The sequence below is a fragment of the Neomonachus schauinslandi genome, chromosome 3 (genome assembly GCF_002201575.2).
Source record: "Neomonachus schauinslandi chromosome 3, ASM220157v2, whole genome shotgun sequence".
NCBI classification, from domain to species: domain Eukaryota; kingdom Metazoa; phylum Chordata; class Mammalia; order Carnivora; family Phocidae; genus Neomonachus; species Neomonachus schauinslandi.
The window spans coordinates 147,877,924-147,901,399 of NC_058405.1; the positions used below are offsets into that span (position 1 = coordinate 147,877,924).

The 23,476-nt window shown below is 34.7% G+C and overlaps 1 protein-coding gene across 5 annotated transcripts in view; it reads left to right on the forward strand.

The window, feature by feature from the left end:
- Positions 1-23,476, forward strand: part of GULP1 (GULP PTB domain containing engulfment adaptor 1) — a 109,523-nt gene that overhangs the window by 37,304 nt on the left and 48,743 nt on the right. For 2 of the 5 annotated variants that reach the window (XM_021703073.1, XM_021703074.1), the window contains exons 3-5: positions 10,290-10,361; positions 16,445-16,543; positions 20,676-20,813. The exons of 1 other annotated variant lie outside the window; for it this stretch is intronic. In XM_021703073.1, coding sequence (XP_021558748.1) covers positions 10,290-10,361; positions 16,445-16,543; positions 20,676-20,813 — 309 coding nt within the window. The remainder of the gene's footprint in view (positions 1-10,289; positions 10,362-16,444; positions 16,544-20,675; positions 20,814-23,476) is intronic. 2 more of the 5 variants (XM_044913358.1, XM_044913359.1) reach the window with 1 other exon arrangement.

Sequence of the window (23,476 nt, forward strand, 5' to 3'; positions counted from 1 at the left end):
ATCTCTCAGTTCTGTCTGTTGTTGGTTTTGGTTTTTTTGTTTTGTCTTTCCTTGCATGTATTTGACTCTAACTCTAGGAGAGGAAACCCCGGGGAGCAAGGACCCAGTGTTCTTTGCTTGCACCCTTATAGCACCCTAATGAAAGTTCTGCATGCAGCAGTGCCTCACAAAATTAATCAGGCCATATTAATCATTGACAGTAAGTCTGTTGAAAGAAATAAATACATCTGCATTTCAGGAGTGTTGTTAGCCCACACTCATTTTTCATGCAGAAGAGCTATGCACAACCTATCATGATCTGAAAAGTAGATTTTCTTCCCCTTTTAAAGAAATGAGGACAGCAGTTTGAGTTGTACAATCTCTTAATGTGATCAGTCATTTTCTGTGATACTCAAGTGTGAAGGAGATGTTCTGCTCCGCTTGGGATGAGGTCTTCAAAATGGTTTAAGATTTTAAAACAAACTGGTCACTTAGAGCCAGAATTACTGTGACAGTTATCGTATTTACAGATTTCTTGTGGTAGTCTATTTTGATTGTACTCAAATAATGAGGGTCTAGCTAGGAAGAGTGAAACGAAAGAACCTTTGGGAAAACACAGGCACCCTCTCTGGTCATTGGGGATAAGGGGAGAGCCTACAGCAGCATTAGTAGGTCAGGGATTTTGGTCTGTTTTGTTTGCTGCTATACTCCTGGTCTAGGACAGTACCTGAAATTAGATGCTGTACAACAAATATTTTTGAAATGGATTAAGATATAGAAATAATAATAATAATAATAATAATAATAATAATAATAATAATAATAATAATAATACAGTTTCTCAGAGAGAAAGCCCCGGGAACACTATTCCCTGAAGTAGGAGGGGTACTAGAGGTTTTAAAGAATGATTGTTCCAAAAGGGAGAGAAAGCGATAAATTTAGCTCAGGAAAGAGGTGAAGATTCTTGAAACAGTAGGGGCTTCTCCAGAGAAATATATTCTTTGTCGAAAGAGTTGAGGAACACAAGCAGATTTGAGGCAATTACTTTGTCTAAGTTTAAACCTGAAGTAAAATAATAGGCAGTATAATATATTGCCAAAAGCTTTAGTAAGTTCCATGAAATTGAAGAATAAGAAGTGAATACTTAGGGGCGCCTGGGTGGCTCAATCGTTAAGCATCTGCCTTCAGCTCAGGTCATGATCCCAGGATCCTGGGGGCTCCCTGCTCTGCAGGAGGCCTGCTTCTCCCTCTGCCACTCCCCCTGCTTGTGTTCCCTCTCTTGCTGTCTCTCTGTCAAAAAATAAATTAAAAAATCGTAAAAAAAAAAAGTGAATACTTAACTACCACTGTTATTCCTTACTGTTTTATAAGCAAAGAAAAAGACGTAACTGGTAACAATATTGGGAAAGAAAAGGAAATGTATTTCTCTTTATTGATAATTATATTCCAGTAGACTCAAATTTTAAAAATAAAACTACTGTGCTTGGTAAGCTGACTGGATACAGGGTATTTCCTATAGTAGCAATAACTTGTGGTAAATAGAATTTTAAAAACCTTATTTAAACCCCAAAGTATAAAGCAAATAGGAAGAAAAATACTAAGCCTTCCTGAAAACAGATAAAGCATCCACAAACAGGCATATCATGTATAGATATTCTAAAAATCTCACTTGTCTCAAGTTTTATATAATTGATTAGATTGCAATGAGAATTACAATTAAATTACAGTGAGAATTAGGAAGAATAAATGTTTGAAAATAACCAATAAAATTTAGAGACAAACCGATATACCTGCTTATGTGCTGGTAAGAATTGTAGCAGCTTGAAGAGCCAAAATCCAAATACTGGTGGCTTAAAATAGGTTTTTTTCTTCCTTACTTCACAGCCACTGTGGGTGGGTTGACTATTTGCTTGTTGTGGCCATTTTGTTATCTTAATTTAATTTCTAAGCCTAAATTCAGTGAATATTCACTCTGTTTCAGTCACTGGTTGCATTTTCTCATTTAATTCTTACACAAACACTATGAATTTATCCCCATTTTATGAATGATGAAATTGAGTCTCTGAGAGTCTCAGTAAATAAATGGTATTTGGAAATTCAGGTTACCTCACTGTAAAGCCAACCAAATATTCTTTTAACACCTTTAGATTTTAAGCATATTTCACAGTAGAAAGAACATACAATATAAATTTTAATTAGCAAAATGGATGTGGCATAAATGAGTAATATATGCCCAGTGTACTATATTATCTTTCATTGTGTTTCTGTTTTATTTAAGGTAAGTAAAGAGCATGTGTCTGAAAATTAGGAAGGCTGGAATCCTAGCCCTATCTCTGCTACTAACAAGCTTCCTGACCTTGAGAAGACACTTCAACTTCCTGGTCCTCAGTTTCGCATCCCTAAAATAATGGGAGTTGGATGAGAGTATCTCCACAGCCCATAACCACACAGTCCACAGTCCCCATTAGAGTGGTTCTCTAATAAGAAGGTGGATTGTGAAGTCCGTCTGTCTCCAAAGCCCATGGTTTTGGTTCTCTGTATAGATTGGTTTATTTTTGTAATACTATTTATAACAATACAAGTGAATGCCCTGACTTCACTTTGCCTGTCTCACTTCTCAGATGTGAAGGAAGTCTGACTGAGGAGGTGCCTCTGGGACAGGACAAAAACTTGATGCAGCTTATTGTGCCCATGGGATGCAGAGCTCAGTTTGGGAGACCCTTGAACACCATACTTTCTTGTGGTAGCCAGTAGGTTTGTTTTGGCTTAAACTCAGAACTCTCATTTTAAAAGCAAGAGCCTATGAAAATGATACACTCAATATCCATGTAAAAGAGGAACAGAAATAATTTAATAAAAGTTGCCATCATAAAATGAGAAACCCAATATCAAATCAAATATAAAATGTAGAGTTTTTAAATGCTGAGCTCAATATATTTTTTTTATTCTCCATCAAAGTTTCCTGGTCCTCCTTTAAAGAATAACCTTCAGAGTATTTAGTTTAAAGTATAACCTTTCTTTTTGGTGGATCTATTTTAATTTTTTTTTTTCAGGATTATGGTTTTGGTGATTAAGTAATAGGTTCAAATCTGATTGATTCTGACCCTTTGTTAGCAGTTGAATGTTTTGATGTGCCTTTTAAAAATGTTTTTTTTCCTGCATTGCTTGGCATGGTGACATGGCAAGTCAGCCAAATAAAGACTATAAAATTAAATTGGTTTACTCCTATATGGCTTATCTCCTGGGTGCAGTTGAGTAGCTAGAAGGTTTAAGTACATTTTTTTTTTTTTTTTACACATTTGCAGTGAAGTTAATGCCAAGAAAATTAGCCCTATTCTATTTGAGGCTCTGCAACCTTGGTTATAAAGATAAAGACATGCCCATTTATTTTATTCTGTATTTAGAATATCCATTGGTCATTATCTGCCAATTATTTATTAACCCTAACATTAGATAAATCTTTTATGTTGTGAAAGGTAGAAATTATTTTCCCTTAATATTTTAAAGTATTTATATAAAGAACATCTTATCTACATAAAATTGGCATATTTTGGATTTGACATAAGCGTATTTCATATATTTCTGTCATAAACTAGCTCTTTCATATGTTAAATAGTGTCAGATTTCATAGCAATTAAACTTATAACTCTTTAATTATTTTAATTGTTATTTATCTGGCATTTTAAAAAACCCTACTTTATTCATAGAGTGATCTTAAAGACATTTGAGGAAGCAAGTAAAGCTGGTATTATAAATGAACCCATGTGATGTGCAACACTGCTCTCTACTGGCAAAGAAGCAAGTCATAAAACTGCGCAGCTTTTCATGTGAAAAAATATCAGTCTCCGAAAATGAAGATGGAATCCTCAAACTTTCACACATTTTTGCAAAATGCTTATTGTAGGTATGATGGAATACAATGAATGAACTGGAAGAAACAATACAGGCATTACTTGAGATTAGTTTAAAAGAGAAGTCTGTATCATTTTAATTAATTAAAAATTAGTTGTGGAAGTGAAATATCTTAATAGCATTTTAATTTGAGAAGTCTATGTATTTGATGACATTTTTGGTTTTAATTTTAACAGACTATAGCTTCTAAAATACCTGTTGAGAGTGCATCTGCTGAGTATTCAAATGCATTGAGCAGAGAGATGCATAGGCTATATGTATATAATAAGCTTAGTATGAGTATATAATTAGCTTTATACTATCAAAAATTTTCTCTGTATTTGTCAAAGCTTTTATAGAAGATTTTGCAAAGATATTTTATAGTTTGTGGAAGATACATGGCATGTTGGCATACCTTTCAATATATAGACTAAGAATACAGAAAAGATTTTTAGGTCATCTGACTTCCTACAGTCTAATATATTCTAAATGCCCTTTTTGTCTTTTATGTCTTTCTTATCTGTCCATATTGCTTAGGAGTCATATTTAATGTTTTAATCTCAACTCTTAACAATTTGGCTGGTAGTAAAAATTTAAATACACATGCACACACAATAATGCCCAGTAAATAAATAGATCAGAAATTAGAAATTTAAGAGGTTTTGTTTGTTTTCATAAGTTTGTCCAATATTGTCATTGGCTGATTACTTTTATTGTAACATGAATTTAAAAGATAATATTTTCAAAGAATAGCTACCTCTTGGTTATGAGATAAAAGCTGATGCTTATTTTCACTGGTACATTTTTCTGTAGTTTCTAAATTCCCAACAGTGAATGTGCATTACTATTAAAATATCAATGTTTATTCATAATAAAATGGAAACATTTTGTTGTAGCATTTCAAAGCATAGGCACACAATTGTGAAAGACAGGTACTTGTACTTATGTAAGGTCTAATTCCTGATCTTTCTTAAAAAAAAGTGTGTACTGAAATGAATGTTGCCTGTTTGTGACTATGGAGAAAAATAATTGATGAAATTTTAAATATTTAAAGTGAGAAGAAATGCCACCAATCATTACCACTCGCAACAGAACACATAACCTTTCTTTTGCTCTTTGCCACACTGAAAAATGATACTCTGAATCTACATGTATAAAGCAAAAACAGTCTGATACATTATGCTCTCTTTTCATCATTGCTTTTTCCTGCCACATGGAGGAGCTAAAACATAAAGTTGCTAAATCATAAAAGCGATTATTTTTACTCAGTTTAAAATGTTAAACATGCCAATGTCCCATTTTTTGGAGAGAATGCTAAAAAAAAAAACAACAAAAAAACCCCCAAACAAACAAACAAAAAAAACCCCTGTATTTTTCACTTAGGTAAATACCTAACAGAAAAAAACTTTTTGAGATTGATTTTTTTTTTCCATTCAGCTTAATTCCCTTGAGATCTATGCAAGTTGTTGTATCCATAATTCACTGGTTTTTATTGCTGAGTAGTATTCCCTGGTATAAATGTATCACAATTTAACTGTTAATTCACTGAAGGACATTTGGGTTGTTTCCAGTGTTTGGCTATTACAAACAGATTACTTTGAACATCAGTGCACAGAATATTTACATGAACATAAATTTTCATTTATTTGGGATAAGTACCCCAAAGTGCAGATGTTGTATCCTACGATAAGTGCATGTTTAATTCTAAAAGAAACTACCAAACTATTGTCTAGAGCTGCTGTACCATATTCCCACCAACAGCAGGATCTATAATTATATTTGCTAATCTGACAACCCTAATTAGTAATATTAATGATCAAAATTTTCTGATTCCCTTTGGCATTTCCTGGAACACTTACCTTCTTCCTATTGGCAGCATTATTCTCTTTCACCTCCCTCTGAACCATGGCAGCTGCTTGGGGCCCCGTGATTCTGGAACTCAACTCCTCCAGCTAGTTAACAACTCAGTTGGTATGGGATGGATTAATCTCTTGGCCATGGCTTGATTTTGAGTTCCATTTTTTCTTTTATGCTTCAGGCACCAGGCAGAGTAGAAAAAGATGAAATCCTCAATTTGCATACAAGCCTTTTCATAGCACTTATAACAAGAGCATTTATTATTTCTGAGTTTGTTTTTTTTGTTTAAGATTTTATTTATTTAATTGACAGCGAGAGAGGTAACACAAGCAGGGGGAGAAGCAGGCCTCCCGCAGAGCAGGGAGCCTGATGCGGGGCTTGATCCCAGGACCCCAGGATCATAACCTGAGCCGAAGGCAGTCGCTTAACCAACTGAGCCACCCAGGCACCCCTATTTTTGAGTTTGTATGCTCTACTGTATGTTCCTAAATGTAAGCCATTAAGTGTTTAATAGTGTCTTAACAGGTCAGTTCCTCCCGGAATGAGATCCTAAGACAAAGATTTGGGTGCAAGTAATTTTAAGCGAGAGCTCCCAGGAGCAAAGTAAGAGTGTGGAAAAGCAGGGCAGACAAGGAGAAGAAATCAAGGACGAGTACAGCATCAAGTGAAGCCCCAACCTCAGTCTGATTCTGAGGGAAGCTCAGCATGATATCATTACATCACAGAGTTTACCCTATGTCCAAGCAGAGGAGCTGGGCCTTTGTACTTCATACTAGTCATTAGCTAAAAAATGTGGTAATGTGGGGCGGGGGGAGCAAAAAACTCCCAGGCATTTCTAGCTCAGTATTGACAAAGTGGCTTCATTGCTCAGAGGGAATCCTCTGAAGATCTGGACTGTGAGCTCTTAACAGCAAAGTGTGCAGAAGCTAGAGGATGGTTCCTAGTGCTGATAATGTGGATCTATCAAAGGAGAGCTGAGCAGGTACCAACAGTATCCACTAAATTCTGGTGTCTTCCCCATATAGTCATTAAAAAGAAGGAATCCCTCAGAATTATAAAGCACTTTATAGTTTACAGAGTTGTGTTTTTTTTTAAATCGCATTGTAACTGATCTTCAGAAAAATTTTATAAGGAGAGAAGAGCAATATCACTATCCTGATTTTTCAAAAGTCAAATAAATCAGACATTAAGTGACTTTTCTGACATCTTCAGATTCCAAGCCTAGAATTTATTCCAGCATGCTGCATCATATTTAAGGGTTTTATAAATATCTTATATAGACATAGGGAATGCATATAAATATGATTTATTTAACCTGAGTAAGTAGCATGATGACTTCTATAATTTAAAAAGTACAGGAAATATTTTAACGAATGATACACTTTTCGTTTTTAAAATGATTTCCATTTACGTTATCTAACACTACATAGAATAATTGGGTTAAGTGGCAAGCTCCATATTAGATGTCTGCACAGTTTAATTCCTACCATCATTCAAGGCTTCTCTCTGTGTTTCATTCTTCAGATGATTTAATTAAAGCCACTGTTAAAAAAAAATATATTAAAAGGTTCCTGGAGCACTGCAAGAGGTTAATTCATTTAGAATGTACTTGGAGTTCTTACATAATTTTCTCATGTGGGCCTATTTACATATAATACTTATGACTCATGGCATTTCTGCTGAAAAATGAATATTCTTCCATAAATATTTCTAGTAACTCTTACAGTCTGTTACTGACACATCACACACTTCCTTCTAGTTCAAGAATCACTTACCAATAAAGAGTTTACTTTTGTTTCCCTGTTTCTGCGAACTCTAGACCACTCACTAATGGAGAATCTCTCAGTGATATGATAAATTCAGGGAGCAGGAGAACAGGAGTTTACCCCATGGATTAACTCAGAACTAAATAGCTACTATTGTGTTAACTCTCCTCCTGTCACCTTGAACCCTTTATCCCTTCTGGAGGATCTAAAACAGTGCTTTTCAAACCTGGTGACACATTAAAGTCTCCTGGGGAGCTTTCAAATGCACAGATGCCCTGGCTTTGCCCCAGACCAATTAAATCAGACTCGTAGGCACTGGTCTGTGGAAAGCCCCTGTGTGATTTTTTTCACGCAGCCAAGGTTGAATACACTGATCTGAAACGGAAGCAATGTGACAGGTCCATTGGTGTCAAGAATAGATTTGACTGTGTCCCACATCTTTTTTTTTTTTTTTTAAAGATTTTATTTATCCATTTGACAGAGAGAGAGAGAGACAGCGAGAGCAGGAACACAAGCAGGGGGAGTGGGAGAGGGAGAAGCAGGCTTCCCGCCGAGCAGGGAACCCGATGTGGGACTCGATCCCAGGACCCTGGGATCATGACCTGAGCCTAAGGCAAACGCTCAACGACTGAGCCACCCAGGCGCCCGACTGTGTCCCACATCTTAGAAGCAGGGTTTCAATTCCTTTTAAGCTGAGAATTTCTCCATTTATTTTGGTCTTTTTTGAAGGCCTGGTTACCAACTTGAGGTCATGCCTGGGCAAACCAAAGTGCCCGATGATACCGTCTGTAGGCCGTCGTAGGGTTGTTTGGGATAGTTTGAGTACATAAGAAAAAGGAACTGTTGTATCTTACAGAATCTGAGAACTGAAACTTTTTTTACACTAATGCTTCTGAGCCTCACTCTCTCTCCTCCATGAGCTCACGAGAAAGCGGACCAGCAGTTAGCACCTGTGTTTTCAGGTCACTTTTTGTACCTGCCCCCTCTATCCCCTGACTTGTTACTGTTTTCTTACTCTGTTTCTTAGACTGCCGTACAAGGAATCATCTGTGATGCTTTTAGAAATATAATTCCCTTAACCCTACCTTGGAGGTGCTGATTTTTTAGACCAGGGCATCTGCGTTGTTATATTTTAACCTGTTCCCGGGGTAATTCTCACACTGGTAATAGAGAGAGCCCATTCTGAAAAAACAAAACTCTGATTTCCTTAGTCGTTATTATTGTTATTTTTCCAAGAATGAAGGAAGGAATAAAATGTGATATAAGAAGATACTCTGACATTACTATTTTGCTCCTTTCCATTCTGTGATTTTAACATAAAAAAATTCTTATTTACTTCATATAAAGTGCATACACACACACACACACACACGTGTATTTATATAAGGAGTGATGAATTTTTAACTCATTCTGGTGTTATAATTGGTACTATGTGGACAAAGTCTGGGAAATCATATACACTTATTGCATTTAATGATTATTGGCTATTATTATATAGAAAATATTTTATAGAATAAAATATCCATACTTCAATTCTAATTAGTCTTACATGTTTCATGAGATTGGTCTTCTGTTTAGGAGGTCTTATCTCTCTCCAGGGTAGAGGGTCTATTACAACATGGTAATTATTACGAAACTTTTTCTCTTTTGGGGGTGGGGTAGATAGGTCAGGTATTAGCTAAAAACCTTCAGGGATATTTTAAAATTTAGTAAAGTCGTAGATCCGTGTTTTATTTTTAAATGTAGTTTAGCTTATAGCTCTTAGATGGAGTAATTAGTTTTTAAAAAGTTTGTATTTTAAAAGGTTATGTACTTACAAGAGTGTCATAATTGGAAAACAAAGAAAATGCTTATTTGAAATTATGAACTGTATTAAATCATATTAATATCTTAAAATATACCATGACATTTAAATCAAGTAACAAATAAAAAACACTTATATGCTTTGAATTTACAGATAAATTAATAATTTATATATTATTAATACATTTAAATCTTAAATTTTTAAGTCAACTTTATTCCTTTTCTTCTAACGTAATGAAAGTAGCTTTAGTTTTCTTTCCCGTAAAAATCTTAAAATAAAATATTTAGGGGGTGCCTGAGTGGCTCAGTCGGTTAAGCGTCTGCCTTCGGCTCAGGTCATGATCCTGGGATCTTGAGATAGAGCCCCTGTCAGGCTCCCTGCTCAGTGGATAAGCCTGCTTCTCCCTCTCCCTCTGCCCCTCCCACCCACTCATGCATGTGCTCTCTCTCTCTCTCTCTCTCAGATGAGTAAATAAAATCTTTAAAAATGAATATAAATAAATAAATAAATAAATAAATAAATAACGATATTTAGGAAAAAAGTTTTTTAAAAAATCTTTGAATAATAGGAATTGTATGTGGTTAAGTAATATATTTACATTCTCATATAAAATAATATAAATTAATAAATCTTCTGCTTAATTAGGATTTGGGTTTGCATTACTACTATACCATGTGTATTCTGTTGTTGTTGTTGTTTTAAAGATTTTATTTATTTGAGAGAGAGAAGGGGAGTGATCACAAGGTGGGAGAGGGTTAGGGGCAGTCGGAGAGGGAGAAGCAGGCTCCCCACTGAGCACGAGCACGGAGCCTGACGCAGGACTCCATCCCAGGACCCTGGGATCATGAAGCCAAAGGTGGACGCTTAACCAACTGAGCCACCCGGGCACCCCTATTTTTGAGTTTGTATACTGTTATGCCATGTTACAGTTCAAAATGATTTGATGATGTACGGTGTGGTGAAGGCTGTATCTGACAAATTGCCATTTTCAGTTTCTTGGCAGTACGGAAGTGGAGCAGCCTAAAGGAACAGAAGTTGTGAGAGATGCTGTCAGGAAACTCAAGGTAGGGAAAGCCCTCCAAAGCAATGTCTAGTGTATCGATCCTGTCTTAAGTCATCAGTAGATGGATGCATATTCAAAGCATGAATAGCTTTGTGGCAGGTAATAGCTTTGTCCTGTTAAAGATGAATAAATATCACCAGATCAGGGAAACGTATTTAAAAACAAATATGAATCCACAATTATTTTTCTGAATGTGGCACATTCTTCCTATTCGTCCATAATTTCTCATGCTCAACAACAACAAAAAATGGCAGTGTTCCCTATGTGTTGACATTCAGTAGCTTGCCTTTACTTTGCTTGGACAATGTGAACTCATGCCCTGACCCAGAAACTAGGAATGGCGTACCAACTAGCTCTAAAAGGAGATCACATCCACCAGTGGAAAGTGTAGAATTAGGATTGATTCCAAGCAGAATTTTGCAGTGACACCGTATGTTAAAGATGTCCTAATGCCCCAATCCCAGAGTATGTGGCTTTGTCCCTGAGCAGACATGGGGAACTGGTGAGACCAAGAGAGCAGAAGAGACATTAAATCAGCAACTCCATACTCATAATCACGTTTCCTGAGAAAATTTTCTGTAAGATGCCACATATCTTAGCATGTTTTTCTAAGTCCACCCCATCCCAGAAGACATTGTTCTCACTGAGATATTAATTAAGATGTGAAAAATTCCTTCAACAAAATTCTCATCTTTATCTCATTAAGAAAATCTAATAAACCACTACTTTTTTTTTTTTTTACACAATTCATTGTTATTCTCTGTAGTTATTCTCACAGTTTTTTTCGGAAATAACCCTTCTCTAACTTTAGTTTAGAGATCATCCAGTTATTTTAGAAGAGGGTTAGGCCTTTGATTGTGCCTGGCAAAGTCCTAGACATGAAAAAATATCTTTCTGCTTTGAGAATGTCATATCAGGTGGAATCTACTGAGTATTTAAATTGAAGAACAGTTTAAGTGGGATGGCGTGTATTCTGGGGGAAGAAAGTAAAATGGATAATATGTTTATCTACCCATTTTACATGTAAATAATTTACCAATGCTTTCAAGTAAATATGCTGAAAGTTTTCAAGATGATATCTCTCCCATTTGGGAAAAAAGTGGAATAGGCAATCATTTCTTTCCACTGCTCATTAGGTAATAATTCACACTTGCCCTTGTTTGGTCAGTATTTTTAAGCACTAACAGAAGATTAAAAAGGCCTCACAGTTTATGAACCACATTTAAGATTCTCTTTAAATGTTCAAAATATTGCAAACTCGGCATGAGTCCAGCTTCACTACAATCAGTATTTTTTATAGAAGAATAATGGTATTTATGCTTAATGTGTCTTTATGTCTAGAAGGTTCTTTATTGGGTCAACTCAGATCCCAAACCAAAAGGGTTAAATTACATTATGACCAGGTAAAATGTAGAGGTATTTGAAATGAAATGCTTTTAAACAGTGGCTAGTTCTCATACATTTTGGAGAGACTCTATTTGCAGTTCCTATGTCATTTTATATTTGGAAATGTACTCTGTTAATAAAGGAGTGTGATTTACAGTAAGTATGCAGTATAGTTTAAAAATGCATGTTCACTTGATAATTGTTTTTCAAGTTTTTTCCAGAATAAATGTTTATCTAATAAGCAATCTTTATGCTGCTAATTGCAAAAATTTTGTAGGTAGGAAAGTGTTTTTAAGGGTAATGATTTATAAACAAATTAAAATAAACAGTGTTTTTTAATCTAATTATATATATATATATATATATATTTTTTTTTTTCTTGGTGTCAGAGGTCAGAGGCTAAATTCAAGTGTTCAAAATATTTGCATTTATTTTAGAAATGTAGACCCTGGCTCCCCTTTAATTCTGTTGTCATGTAGAAATGGCCAGAAGGTGGTGCTATGGCTCTACCAAAAAAAAACAAAACAAAACTCATTAACTCTATTTTGTGTACACATCCCCCATTTTAATTTCCTGCTTACTTTTCTTAAGCATATGTATTCTGACTGCTTTTTTATCCATTATAGTTCAGTATTGATTTTACTTGCTACATAAGTTAATATTTTATTTATATTTACTCATTTTTCAAAGCTTTGCAATATTTTTTGTACTGTTTTCTGACAAGAATTTAAAATTTAGGGTTAATATAAGATGATGGATACTTAGAATATTTTCAGCTTTGTATTTTTTCATGTTTCTGTGTTTTATGATGCCTGATTATTTTTTGAGAAAAATTTTAAAGTTTTGATTTTGTTACATACAACTTTTCTATCATTTTGTAGAGAATTTATAGTTTATAAATTTTTCTTAAAATAATTTTTATAAGTGTTAAAATTTTTACTTTCAGATTTCGTATTTGCCATAACAACATATTTTCTGTTTCTCAATCATGTTCAACCATTTCTATTTCTTAATCATGTTTTAACCCAAGATTTAAGAAAATACCAGATTTTCCAAAATGTAATAATTTAAAAACCCTTTCACCTTCTGTATATTTAGTAGTATTGTTATTGTAATGAATTTCATTTTTAATGGTGTTTTACTTATTTTTATTTATACAACTAGTACAAATGTCAGAGGATACAATCTATTTTATAAACAGTTTGCTTGTGATGTTTACATGTGGATGAATATTGATATATAGATCCAAAACTTCTTAGTTTCCCTGGGAGATAAGCAGGGGAGCAGCATTCCTGGATCCCAATTTTAGAGGAGAGATCCCTCACCCCAATACAGCTAAATTAAAATCACGTGAAGCTCCCTCAGCGAAGGAGGCCTTGGGAATTGCCGCTGAGTTCTGTTAATCTTGGTCTTTTTCCATTTGACCTCACTCTCTCTGTGTAGCATAACACTGTTTTTGTGTTCATAACCAGTTATTTAATTAATAAAGTGTTTAGAGCTTAATTTAATTATATGCATACATACATACATAGCTGATTCCTAGGAATACGCTTAATTAAGTTAACAATTTTTAAGAGCCACAGAGGAAGAGTAGCTCTGAATATTTGACTCACAGTAATAAATTCATTGGTTTTCTTTCCTAATAATGTATATTCCCCCAGCAGTGTACTTAGATTTCATCTTTTTAAAGTCCTCTGAGAAATAAATAGAAATCGTGTGATTGTGCTATTGAAACCCAGTAGTGCTCTCTGTAAGAAATTTTCTTTAGCTGTTCTACTCACTAGTGACATATACTTAACTATGAATTTCTAGTAATACTTCATTTTTCCCCATCTTTTTATGGTGATCAAGGCTTGTTTCTGTTTGTTTGCTGTATCCAGATATCCTCCAGGATGCTTAGGCTTTACCCCCTTTGAATAATTTTTATTGGATTATCATATACAAATTGTTATGGTAGATCACTATCTAGACGACCCGAGAAATGAATCCACTGAAGCAAAAATGGAAAGAAATTCGCAAAAAAGGCTCTTCAAGCATTAACATTCAAGTAGTAAATAGGGAGACAAAAGAATATAATGTAAGTAAGAATGACAAGCAGTCTTCAACATGTGAATTAGAAGTATTTTGGAACACAGTTAAGAGGTCTATCAGACTTTGAGTTAGCAAAACACACTGAGTTGGAGGGGACATGCAAACTATAATGCAGTAACTTTGATTTCAGAAAAAAAAATGGACAGGAGTGAGAATATTCTGTTTAAAATACAGATTGAGCAAATATAACCTTAGGCATCATTGTTTACAACCACTGTGCAACAATCAAAGCCAATAGCCATTATAAGCCTTGATATACATGAAAGTAAAACTGGGAAGTTTATTATTATTATTATTTTTAATGTAGAAAATGTGTTGTGCAAAAGAAAAGAGTTATTTAGTGGGTAGCTGCAAAACTAGATTCTCAGCCTGACTGCTACAAGCCCATTTTATGACCAGGGTATTGGATGGGATGACCTATAAATCTTTTTTGAGCACAATTACTTCATCTTGATAAGAAGCAGAGAAAAAGATCTCAAAGCCCCTACATCAGATATTTTATTCCTTTTTCTTTATCTCATTATTTTGTTTTCGTTTTCCTCCCTCCTTCCTCTCCTATTTGTTTTGTTTTGTTTTCTTCCTCTATCTATAGCCCCCACTTTTTCCTTTTTTTCATTTCTTACATGATTTCTTCTTTTCTTTTTCGTGGCAGGAAAGAAGTTACTCAATGAGGTTTAGTATTAGTGGTTGTTCTGTGACAGACTTTGGGAAACTAGAAGAGGTCGCAGGAATGGTGGTGGCCAGATGTGGAAAAACAAGAGCCACTGCTCAGTGTCTTGTTTCTGGAAGAGAGCAGCATCCAGGAGGCCAGCTTAGCCTGCTGCTGCAGCCCGTGATTGGAGTGGCTGTGCTCAGATGCATTCACAGAGACAGATAGAAGCCGCTGATTTATTTTGTAAGCCTTCATATGTGAAAACCCCCAAATTGTTTTAATTATGCCAATACAGGAAGGAGATTCTGAAGGGAAAATAAACAAACTGAATCTTACTTTCTTTGGGAGAGAGTTGGAATAATTTTTAAAGATCTGAAACAAAACATGTTTCTTGAAGACATACAAAAAATTATCTGGCACAAATTCGTCCAGTTCATGTGCAGAATCTAAGACTTCTGGATGCAAAATGAGAGCTGCCTGCATTCATCGAACAGGACAGATAGCAAGCTAAAAAATTATACCTCCCAAAATGAAATAAATTGTACTCCCCCACCCCAGGATAGCAAGGTGGACACTTCAAGGCATTTGTGTATGCATTAATTATATTATTCTGAGGGCAGTGCAAAGCCATGAAAAGACAAAAGGGCTTTTAACCACTCTGTGCTTTAGGACTGAACTATAACATGTGTACTCACATCTGTCCTAAATTAGAGAGAAATGCACAATGCCAATAAATATGACATACGAAAGAGGACTGAAACCCCACCCTGCCTGACATATAATCTATTTTGAGTCAAGTGAGGATGATCCATATGCTGAAAAAACATTATAATAGTAGGGAAATAATATTTTGAGGCCCTAGAAGAGGAGAAAAATATCTTATTTTTTCCATAGTCCTTCCCCCCCCTCCCCCATTTCTTAAAAAGAAAGGTAGGAGGATGGTAGAAAGAAGTAAAGTAGGGACAGAGCAGCATTGACAGTAGCATTGCCAAAATCAGGACGCTTGGTCAACTTTGAACTTCAGATAAACAATGAATAATATTTTAGTGTAAGTATGTGTCCCAAATATTGCATGGGACATACTTCACTAACTAGCATGTATGCATTATATGTGTGTACACTTATATATGGAGTGTAGATGTGTATTCTAAAATAAAAGTTTTAAGTCTTCATTTAATATTCAAATTTAACTGGGCTCCTGTAATTTTTTCCACCACTAAATCTGGCAATGAGGGGAGAGAGGCAGAAACTCCCATTTACAAAGTGCACGAATGTTGGGATTTTCTTTTTTATTTTATAAAAAAACCTAACAGGCATTTGCATACACTTACCAATTCAATAAGAAGTTACAATAAATATTACTATGAAAACGGTGGAACAATGTTTAGGTTTTTAAGATACTCGTAATTCTAGAATGAGTCTAGTTCTTAGTCTTTTAGCTGGGATAATTATTTCAGTTCTTAACTTCAATTTAAATATGGTAATCTGTCTCTTTTCATTCATTGATTTGATTGGGAAGGATGGCATTACAAAATGAAGTAAGTATCTAGAAATGACAAAGATGGTATATCTAACACTGGGGAACTGTAAGTTCTCTAAAGGTATTAAAAACAAAAGATCCACCCACAAAGTTTGCATTTTCTTGATAGTTAGTATGACTCTAATTGTTGAAATATAATGGAAGAAGTATTAAAATTTTTAAAAAGGTTATTGAATATCTGAATTTAATGCTAGTAATGGTAGATTGCTATGATTACTAAATATTTTGAAGCTATTCAGGGTTTATAAAATACTTTGTAATGGATAATTATTTAATGGAAGTCCAGCACTGAATACAAACTCCAAATATATATTATATATATGTATACACACACACATCTAATTATATATGTGTGTGTGTGTTCATTTTCCATGGAAACAGAATTATAGTTTTCTGAATAACTTTTCATTTGTAGTTCGCAAGACATATCAAGAAATCCGAAGGCCAGAAAATTCCTAAAGTTGAGCTGCAAATATCAATATATGGAGTAAAAATTCTAGAACCGAAAACAAAGGTAAGTCTTCTTTTTGAATGTCAGAAGCACTCTAATCTTTCATTCATTGAGGTTATGTTCCTATTTCAATAAATAAGATTGGTTACCAACTGGAACTGGTTAGTTCTCAGTTAATAACAATTCAAAATTCTGTAGAATTTTTAGGAGGAAAAACAACTTTTGGGAGTGCTTCCAGAGTGGTCTGTGTTTGGGATAGAAGTGTATTTAATAGTGTTTGGTCTCGTTTTCAGGAATTTTTCTTTGTGTGCTGTGAAAGAGATTTGTGAAGTGTGGTTCCCTGAGAGGAGACAAAAGCTGTGTGTTGTTTATTAAAATGTTCGGGACTGCCTCTTATTGCCTGGAGACATAATCAGTGCATATTAGTTCACCTAGGGTGCCATGATAAAATACCACAGACATGGTGGCTCAAAGAACAGAAATTTATTTTCTCACAGTCCTGGAGGCTGGAAATCTGAGACTACGCTGACAGTGGTCTTGGTGTCCTCTGAGGCCTCTCTCCTTGGCTTGCCGACGGCAGCCCTTTTGCTGCCTCTTCACATGGTCGTCTGTGCACACACACCCCTGGTGTCTCTGTGTGTGTCCAATCTCCTTTCCTTATTAGAACACCAGTCAGATTGGATAAGGGACCATCCTAATGGGCTCACTTTAATGTCATCAGCACTTTCAAACCTTATCTTCAAATACAGTCCCATTCTGAGGTGTGGGAGGGGTGGTAAGGCTTCAGCATTATGCATTCTGGGGCAGCATAATTCAGCCCATAATGCATTGTGAACTTCAAGTTCTTGTATTTAAGAGCCCTTTCCCCTACAAATCCAATGAAAAAAATTTAAATATAACCCATTCTGGCTTCACATTCATTAATATGGATTTGTTATGGACTTCACTGTTTTTACCCAAAATTCTCTTAAGCCCCAATGGGACCATACTTGGAGGTAATTATGGTTACATGTGGTCTTAATGAGGCCTTCCTCTACCAAAACTGGTGTTCTGATAAAGAAAGAAAGACATCAGGGATGTGCAAGCACAGAGGAGAGGTCATGTGAGGACACAGTGAGAAGGCAGCCGTTGGCAACCCGCGCTGAAATACGACTAAATGCAGAGGATAGAGAGAACTTCTTTAGTGTTTAGAATTGAGCAACACTAATATGTGCTGTGTGTATGTGTATATGTGTGTGTGTGTATAAAAAAGAGACAGAGAGCTGGATCATGGGGCTGCAAATACAGCTCAGTGTTATCAGTTGGTGATTCTGAAGTCCCCCATAATAAGTCTTCCATAGTAGTAGGCTGCCCGTTGACAGCTGTCAACCATATCACTCTGTTCTCTAAACTTTGACTACCAGATGTAACTTCCTCCCCGATCCTAAATCCCATGTACAAAACCTCAGTGAGGTGGGATTCAACTCAAGATGATTAACCAGTTGAGTTTTGAGCATTACATCTTTGTCTTACCCAAATCAGTAACACAAAAGCTTTTCCTCCCTGTCCCAAGGTCTCAGTTTCCTAGACTTAATAGCTAATTTTCAAGAGATCCAATTGAATTTTTCCCTAAAAACATAGTTTTCCAAGCTTTCAATAGGAAAAAAAAAATCTCTTTTCATCCCTACCAAATCGAAAAGCAGTCTTAGAGTTTTAAAATCTTTGAAATGTCTTATTAATTCAATTATATTACATTTGAATAGAGAGCAACTGACTGTTTACCTGTATATTACATATGAACATAGAGTATCTGAACTCTTCATGCATAATAGAATGTACCATTTTTTGAATCCACTAACAAAAATAACCTAAAAAAGGTTTTACCAGCTCTGCTGAGCATCAGGACCCTGAGGAGATTCCCGGGAATGCTGATTGCTGGAGTCCCCTCAGGACTTTCAGATTCAGAATCTGCCGAACAAGACTTAGCATCTATATCATAAAAAACAAAACCAAAAACACCACCCCATGTGACTCTGATACAGCCTGTTCACAGATATGCATTTAGGAACCACTATATGGGGAGATCTAAGTGAATCAGAACAAAATCTGTCATTCATTTTATTTTGGTTTGTTTATTTTATTTAGTCATAATGAAAAAAATACTGTGCTCCTAAAATAAATTTATTTATAGTAAAATGTACATGTATGAGGCAGGATTTAAAAATGCATCATTAATCTAACATGGACTTCATAGAGAATAGACTATTTTTCTATGCCATTTGGATGGACGAAAACAGAAGTGAAAAGCAATCTCAGTTGGCTCCAATATCTTTCTTTCTGTGTCTTTTTGCCTTTCTTCTTTTCTCACTTGTCCTTCAAAATAAGATTATGCGGTGGTGGAAAGAGGTGGTATAAGTGAATTGGGGATTTACTTATTCTTTGTTCCAACTCCAATAAAATATGGTCAGTGTTAAAGGATAATTATTTTTCACTGGGCTTGTGTTCCCAAGTCTATCCTGTCTCATCAAAAATTAGGGCTACATTTAAAATTCAGAAAGATTTATCACAACAACAAAACATTCACAAAAAATAATAAAGTTATGAGTTTTAGCTTCCTAGTCTTCTTTTGTAGGAAGATGCCTCTGCTAATCTAAACAAAAATTAAAATGATTCCCAACTGTCATTACCAAAGACTTTCTGTAATCATACTGGTTGATGAGTGAACGAGGGCCTGTGTACATTTTACCACGAGCCTATGTAAGTGGTATGTTTTCATGTTACTTGTAGTTTCTCCTACAAATGGGAAAAAATGAATCATTTTTCTATATTATGTAGTAATGACATTTCCTCTGTATATAATTAAAATGATTATGCAGTTAATAAACTGGTGTATACCTGCTGTCAGTATTTGGGAGCTTCAGTGTGGCTGAATGGTATTGTTTGATTGACTGTATTAACTTTAACACACACAAAAAAATGTCAGCAAGAGAAAGACTAGTCAATCAAAGTATAGGAGAAGGATAGTCTCAGACAAATGTGGCCATTGTCCATCTTAGCACTAACCACAAGAAAAGGAAGATGTTCTCATCAGATGCCTCAGTAAGTTGAGCCCCTCTTTTTGGCATTGTTCCTTCTTGCTGTTGAAATGGGTGGATCAAGCTATCTAGTAATGACAAAAATGTTACAGTCATATAGTATACCTCCTCATTCTAATTTCTATGTTTGCCTTTGATGACTTACGTTTGGTTTGTATGCAGGGAAAGAATACAGTACTATAAACAAATTCACTTAACATTTATCTGTATATCTTATATATTAATTTTCAGTCTGATGAGCAGTAATGTGAAATCTGAGTGATAGATCAAATCTCATCAAACTGACACATCGAACCCTGAACTTGGAAAGGTGTAGTAACAGATGCTGTAGTTATAGAATATATATATATATAGTGTGTGTGTGTGTGTATCATATGTATACACAATATATATGTACATATATGAAAAATATAAAATTATAACTGTGTGTGTGTATATATATATATAGTTACAGTATTTATCTTTCTGATTAGTAGGGTTGATTAAGTAATTTAGATGCTTGACATGTAGACCTTCAAAATGAAGACATGTAAAATACAATTTAATATGAAAACTAAGGTTGAAATGGTAGTATGTTTCATAGGAAATCATGTGAAGATGAATTTATGTTTCAAACTGTAATGCTAGTGAGGAGAAGTAAGATAAAATGAAAATGGTCTGGTAAAAAAGGGTTCTGCTAATTCTGTAACCTTGTGGAAGTATCTTAATTCTCGGGGCCTTGATGTTCTTCTAAGTGATGAGATTTGATCTATCACTCAGATTTCACATTACTGCTCATCAGACTGAAAATTAATATATAAGATATACAGATAAATGTTAAGTTTAAAGTAGTTGTCTCTTAAGATCCCTTGCAACTCAGAAAGTCCACACACCTCTGATCCTCTCGTATTTTGCTTGTGTTTCTCTAAGTCCTATTGAGATGACTACTATAGTTTAATCTGAGTCGGGAGATCCATCTCCATTACGTATTTGTTTAAGTTTGGGTGTATGTAATTATAAACCGAAGTTTGACAGATGATTGTTTCACTTTTAAAGTCATAAGTTGTATGTTATTAACACAAGCTGGTATTTCAGAAAATGGACAAAAATCTCTTCAACTCTATTTCCATTTGTGTTCACAGGAAGTCCAACACAATTGCCAGCTTCATAGAATATCATTTTGTGCAGATGACAAAACTGACAAGAGGATATTCACTTTCATATGCAAAGATTCTGAGTCAAATAAACATTTGTGCTATGTATTTGACAGCGAAAAGTGTGTAAGTATGCCAGATGTTTTAGGGTGGTTTGTTCTGTTTTACAAGCCAGGAATTGTCTTGTTTCCGGCATTAGTAAAGTATTTGGAAAGGAATAAGGTCTGCAAATCCTTAACTACACTAATAGATTCATCCTGTCATGAGAATGTGCTTCAGGATTTCATCCCTAACTGAATTCTCATGTTCATGGGCATAAAGCTTGCATGCAAATTTCTCTCCTTAGAACGTCATGCCTGCTTATGTTATGCATTTATTTCTTTTATAATCATATATTTGTAATTTTAATCTCAAATATGACTTAGTAATCACATAATACAAAGAGTAATGGTGAGCAGGGTATTTCTTTTTTTCTAGAATGCGATGGATATGATAAAAATAAATATTTTAAACTCCAGGAAATAAAATCTGTATGGCTCCTTTAAAAAATCTCCAGTACTTTGAAAAGCTGGTTCTTGATTTTCATTATTCAGAAAACTTAATATAATGAAAGGTAATAGAATTGTATGTGCATGAGTGTTGCCTGCATGCATGTGTGTTAGCTTGCAAATGTAATCTAAAGTTCTCAGCAAGTAAGATCAATTAGGGAATTCTAAAGTTATGTCCTGTAATAGTTCTTTTAATCATCTGGAATCTTCAGAAAACCCTACATCTTGATTATAAGCATAAGCTAATGTTAATCATAACCTAGTCTGACGTCCTATTATAAAACATAAGATATGAATTCCAAGCACACATTGCAGCCATTAATGGCTTTAATGAAGGAAGAGCATCTAACCTCAACAACATTATTGGCTTAGATGGGAAAAAGAACTTAATTCATTTTTTTCCTTATTTTTCTGCTGTTAAAAATAGCAAAAGATTAATATTATTATCACTCTTACATAATTTATTCCTCTCATTCCAGTATGTGAGCTTTTTTTTTTTTTTTTTTAAATAAAGATTTATTTATTTATTTTTGAGAGAGAGAGTGCATGAGCAGGGGAGGGGCAGAGAGATAAGCAGACTTCGCACTGAGTCAAAGCCTGGTACGAGGTTGATCTCACAACCCTGAGATCATGAACTGAGACAAAATCAAGAGTTGGGCACTTAACTGACTGAGCCACCCAGGCGCCCCAGTATGTGAGCTTCTTGAAAGCAAATTACCTTTTTGATTTGTCCATGTAACTCCTACATTAGGTGAACAATAGATGCTCAATGAATTTTTCCTTATAGAAAAAAGGACCATATAGAAAAATTTACAAAGAGCAAGTTATTATATGTATCTTTTAAGCTATAATGCTCTAAAAATACAAACTAATGTGCTAAGCTCTTGATATCATAGTACTTTTTTGAGGATTTGATGAACATTATGGAACATCTCATCAGAAAAATATGCTCACCCATATGACAATATTATATGTACAATAAGGCATTTATTTATTTATTTTATTTATTTTTTTTTAAAGATTTTATTTATTTGAGAGAGAGTGAGCGAGCGAGAGAGCAGGAGCGGGGGAGGGGCAGAAGGAGAGGGAGAAGCAGATTCCCCACTGAGCAGGAAGCCTGGATGCAGGGCTCAATCCTGGGACCCTGAGATCATGCCTTGAGCTGAAGGCAGACGCTTAACTGAATGAGCCACCCAGGTGCCCCTATAAGACATTTTATATAAAGTTCTAGTTGTTTTTGAAATTTATCCTATTAGTGAATGCATTATATTTAATATTCCAAGTGTTTCTTAACCATGATCATTTGCAGATGTTTTTCTCTATGTGATTGAGAATATGAAAGTTGATATTTGTTGAATATCTTTTATGTGTAAGATATAATAACCTTTTACCACTTATACCAGGCAATAAACTCAGTTGTCCTTCTTTCTTGCTTTACACATAGAAATAAATGGCCTTGGGGTCCTTTGAAATACTCAGAATTCATTATAAATATTAGCCTTGTTAAATTTTTGTGTCACATGTTTTTATTTGATCTCCATCCAAATTTATTGGATTATTTAAAACATAAGCTTGTCAGAGTCCCTGCATAGTTATATTATTTCAAAAGTATAAACTCTGTTTTACCCTAATCGTAATTGTTAGTAATTGATTTCAAGAATTTAAATTCCTTGACCCATTATTCTCTTTGGATATAGCATATTAGCTGTTTTTTTCTTGAGTGTTGAAAATAATTTCTTGAAGCCTAAAACAGTGGTTCACAACTATTAGTGTATATAATATTCATAAAGAGGGCTCTTTGGTTTTTACTTCAAAAAATAAGTTCATACTGATTGGGGCTTGATCTCAGGAAATCTGTATTTAACAAGTTCACCAAGTGATTCCGCTGCAGGTATATGGAAGTCTGGCCTTTGAAAAGAGGTCCAAGTTACTTCTTCAGCTATAAGCATGCATGACTTTCATGAGCTCAAAGAGGCTATGTTTCCTCAAAATTTTATTATATCATTTCACCTCAAAGTTTTATTTGTTCTAATTATAATAAGGACTATATTTATAAAATTGATTTGATATGTATGTAGAACTTTTGACATGCCATCCTAATCTTGAATTCTCATTTTAAGTAGCTTATCATGGAGGATTAAAACAGGAAAATAAATAATGGCCCAATTGGCAAAACTCTTTCCTCTTTATAAAACCAAGGCCAGGAAAGTTGAGTAAGTTTATCAGTTTACAAAGCTAGAT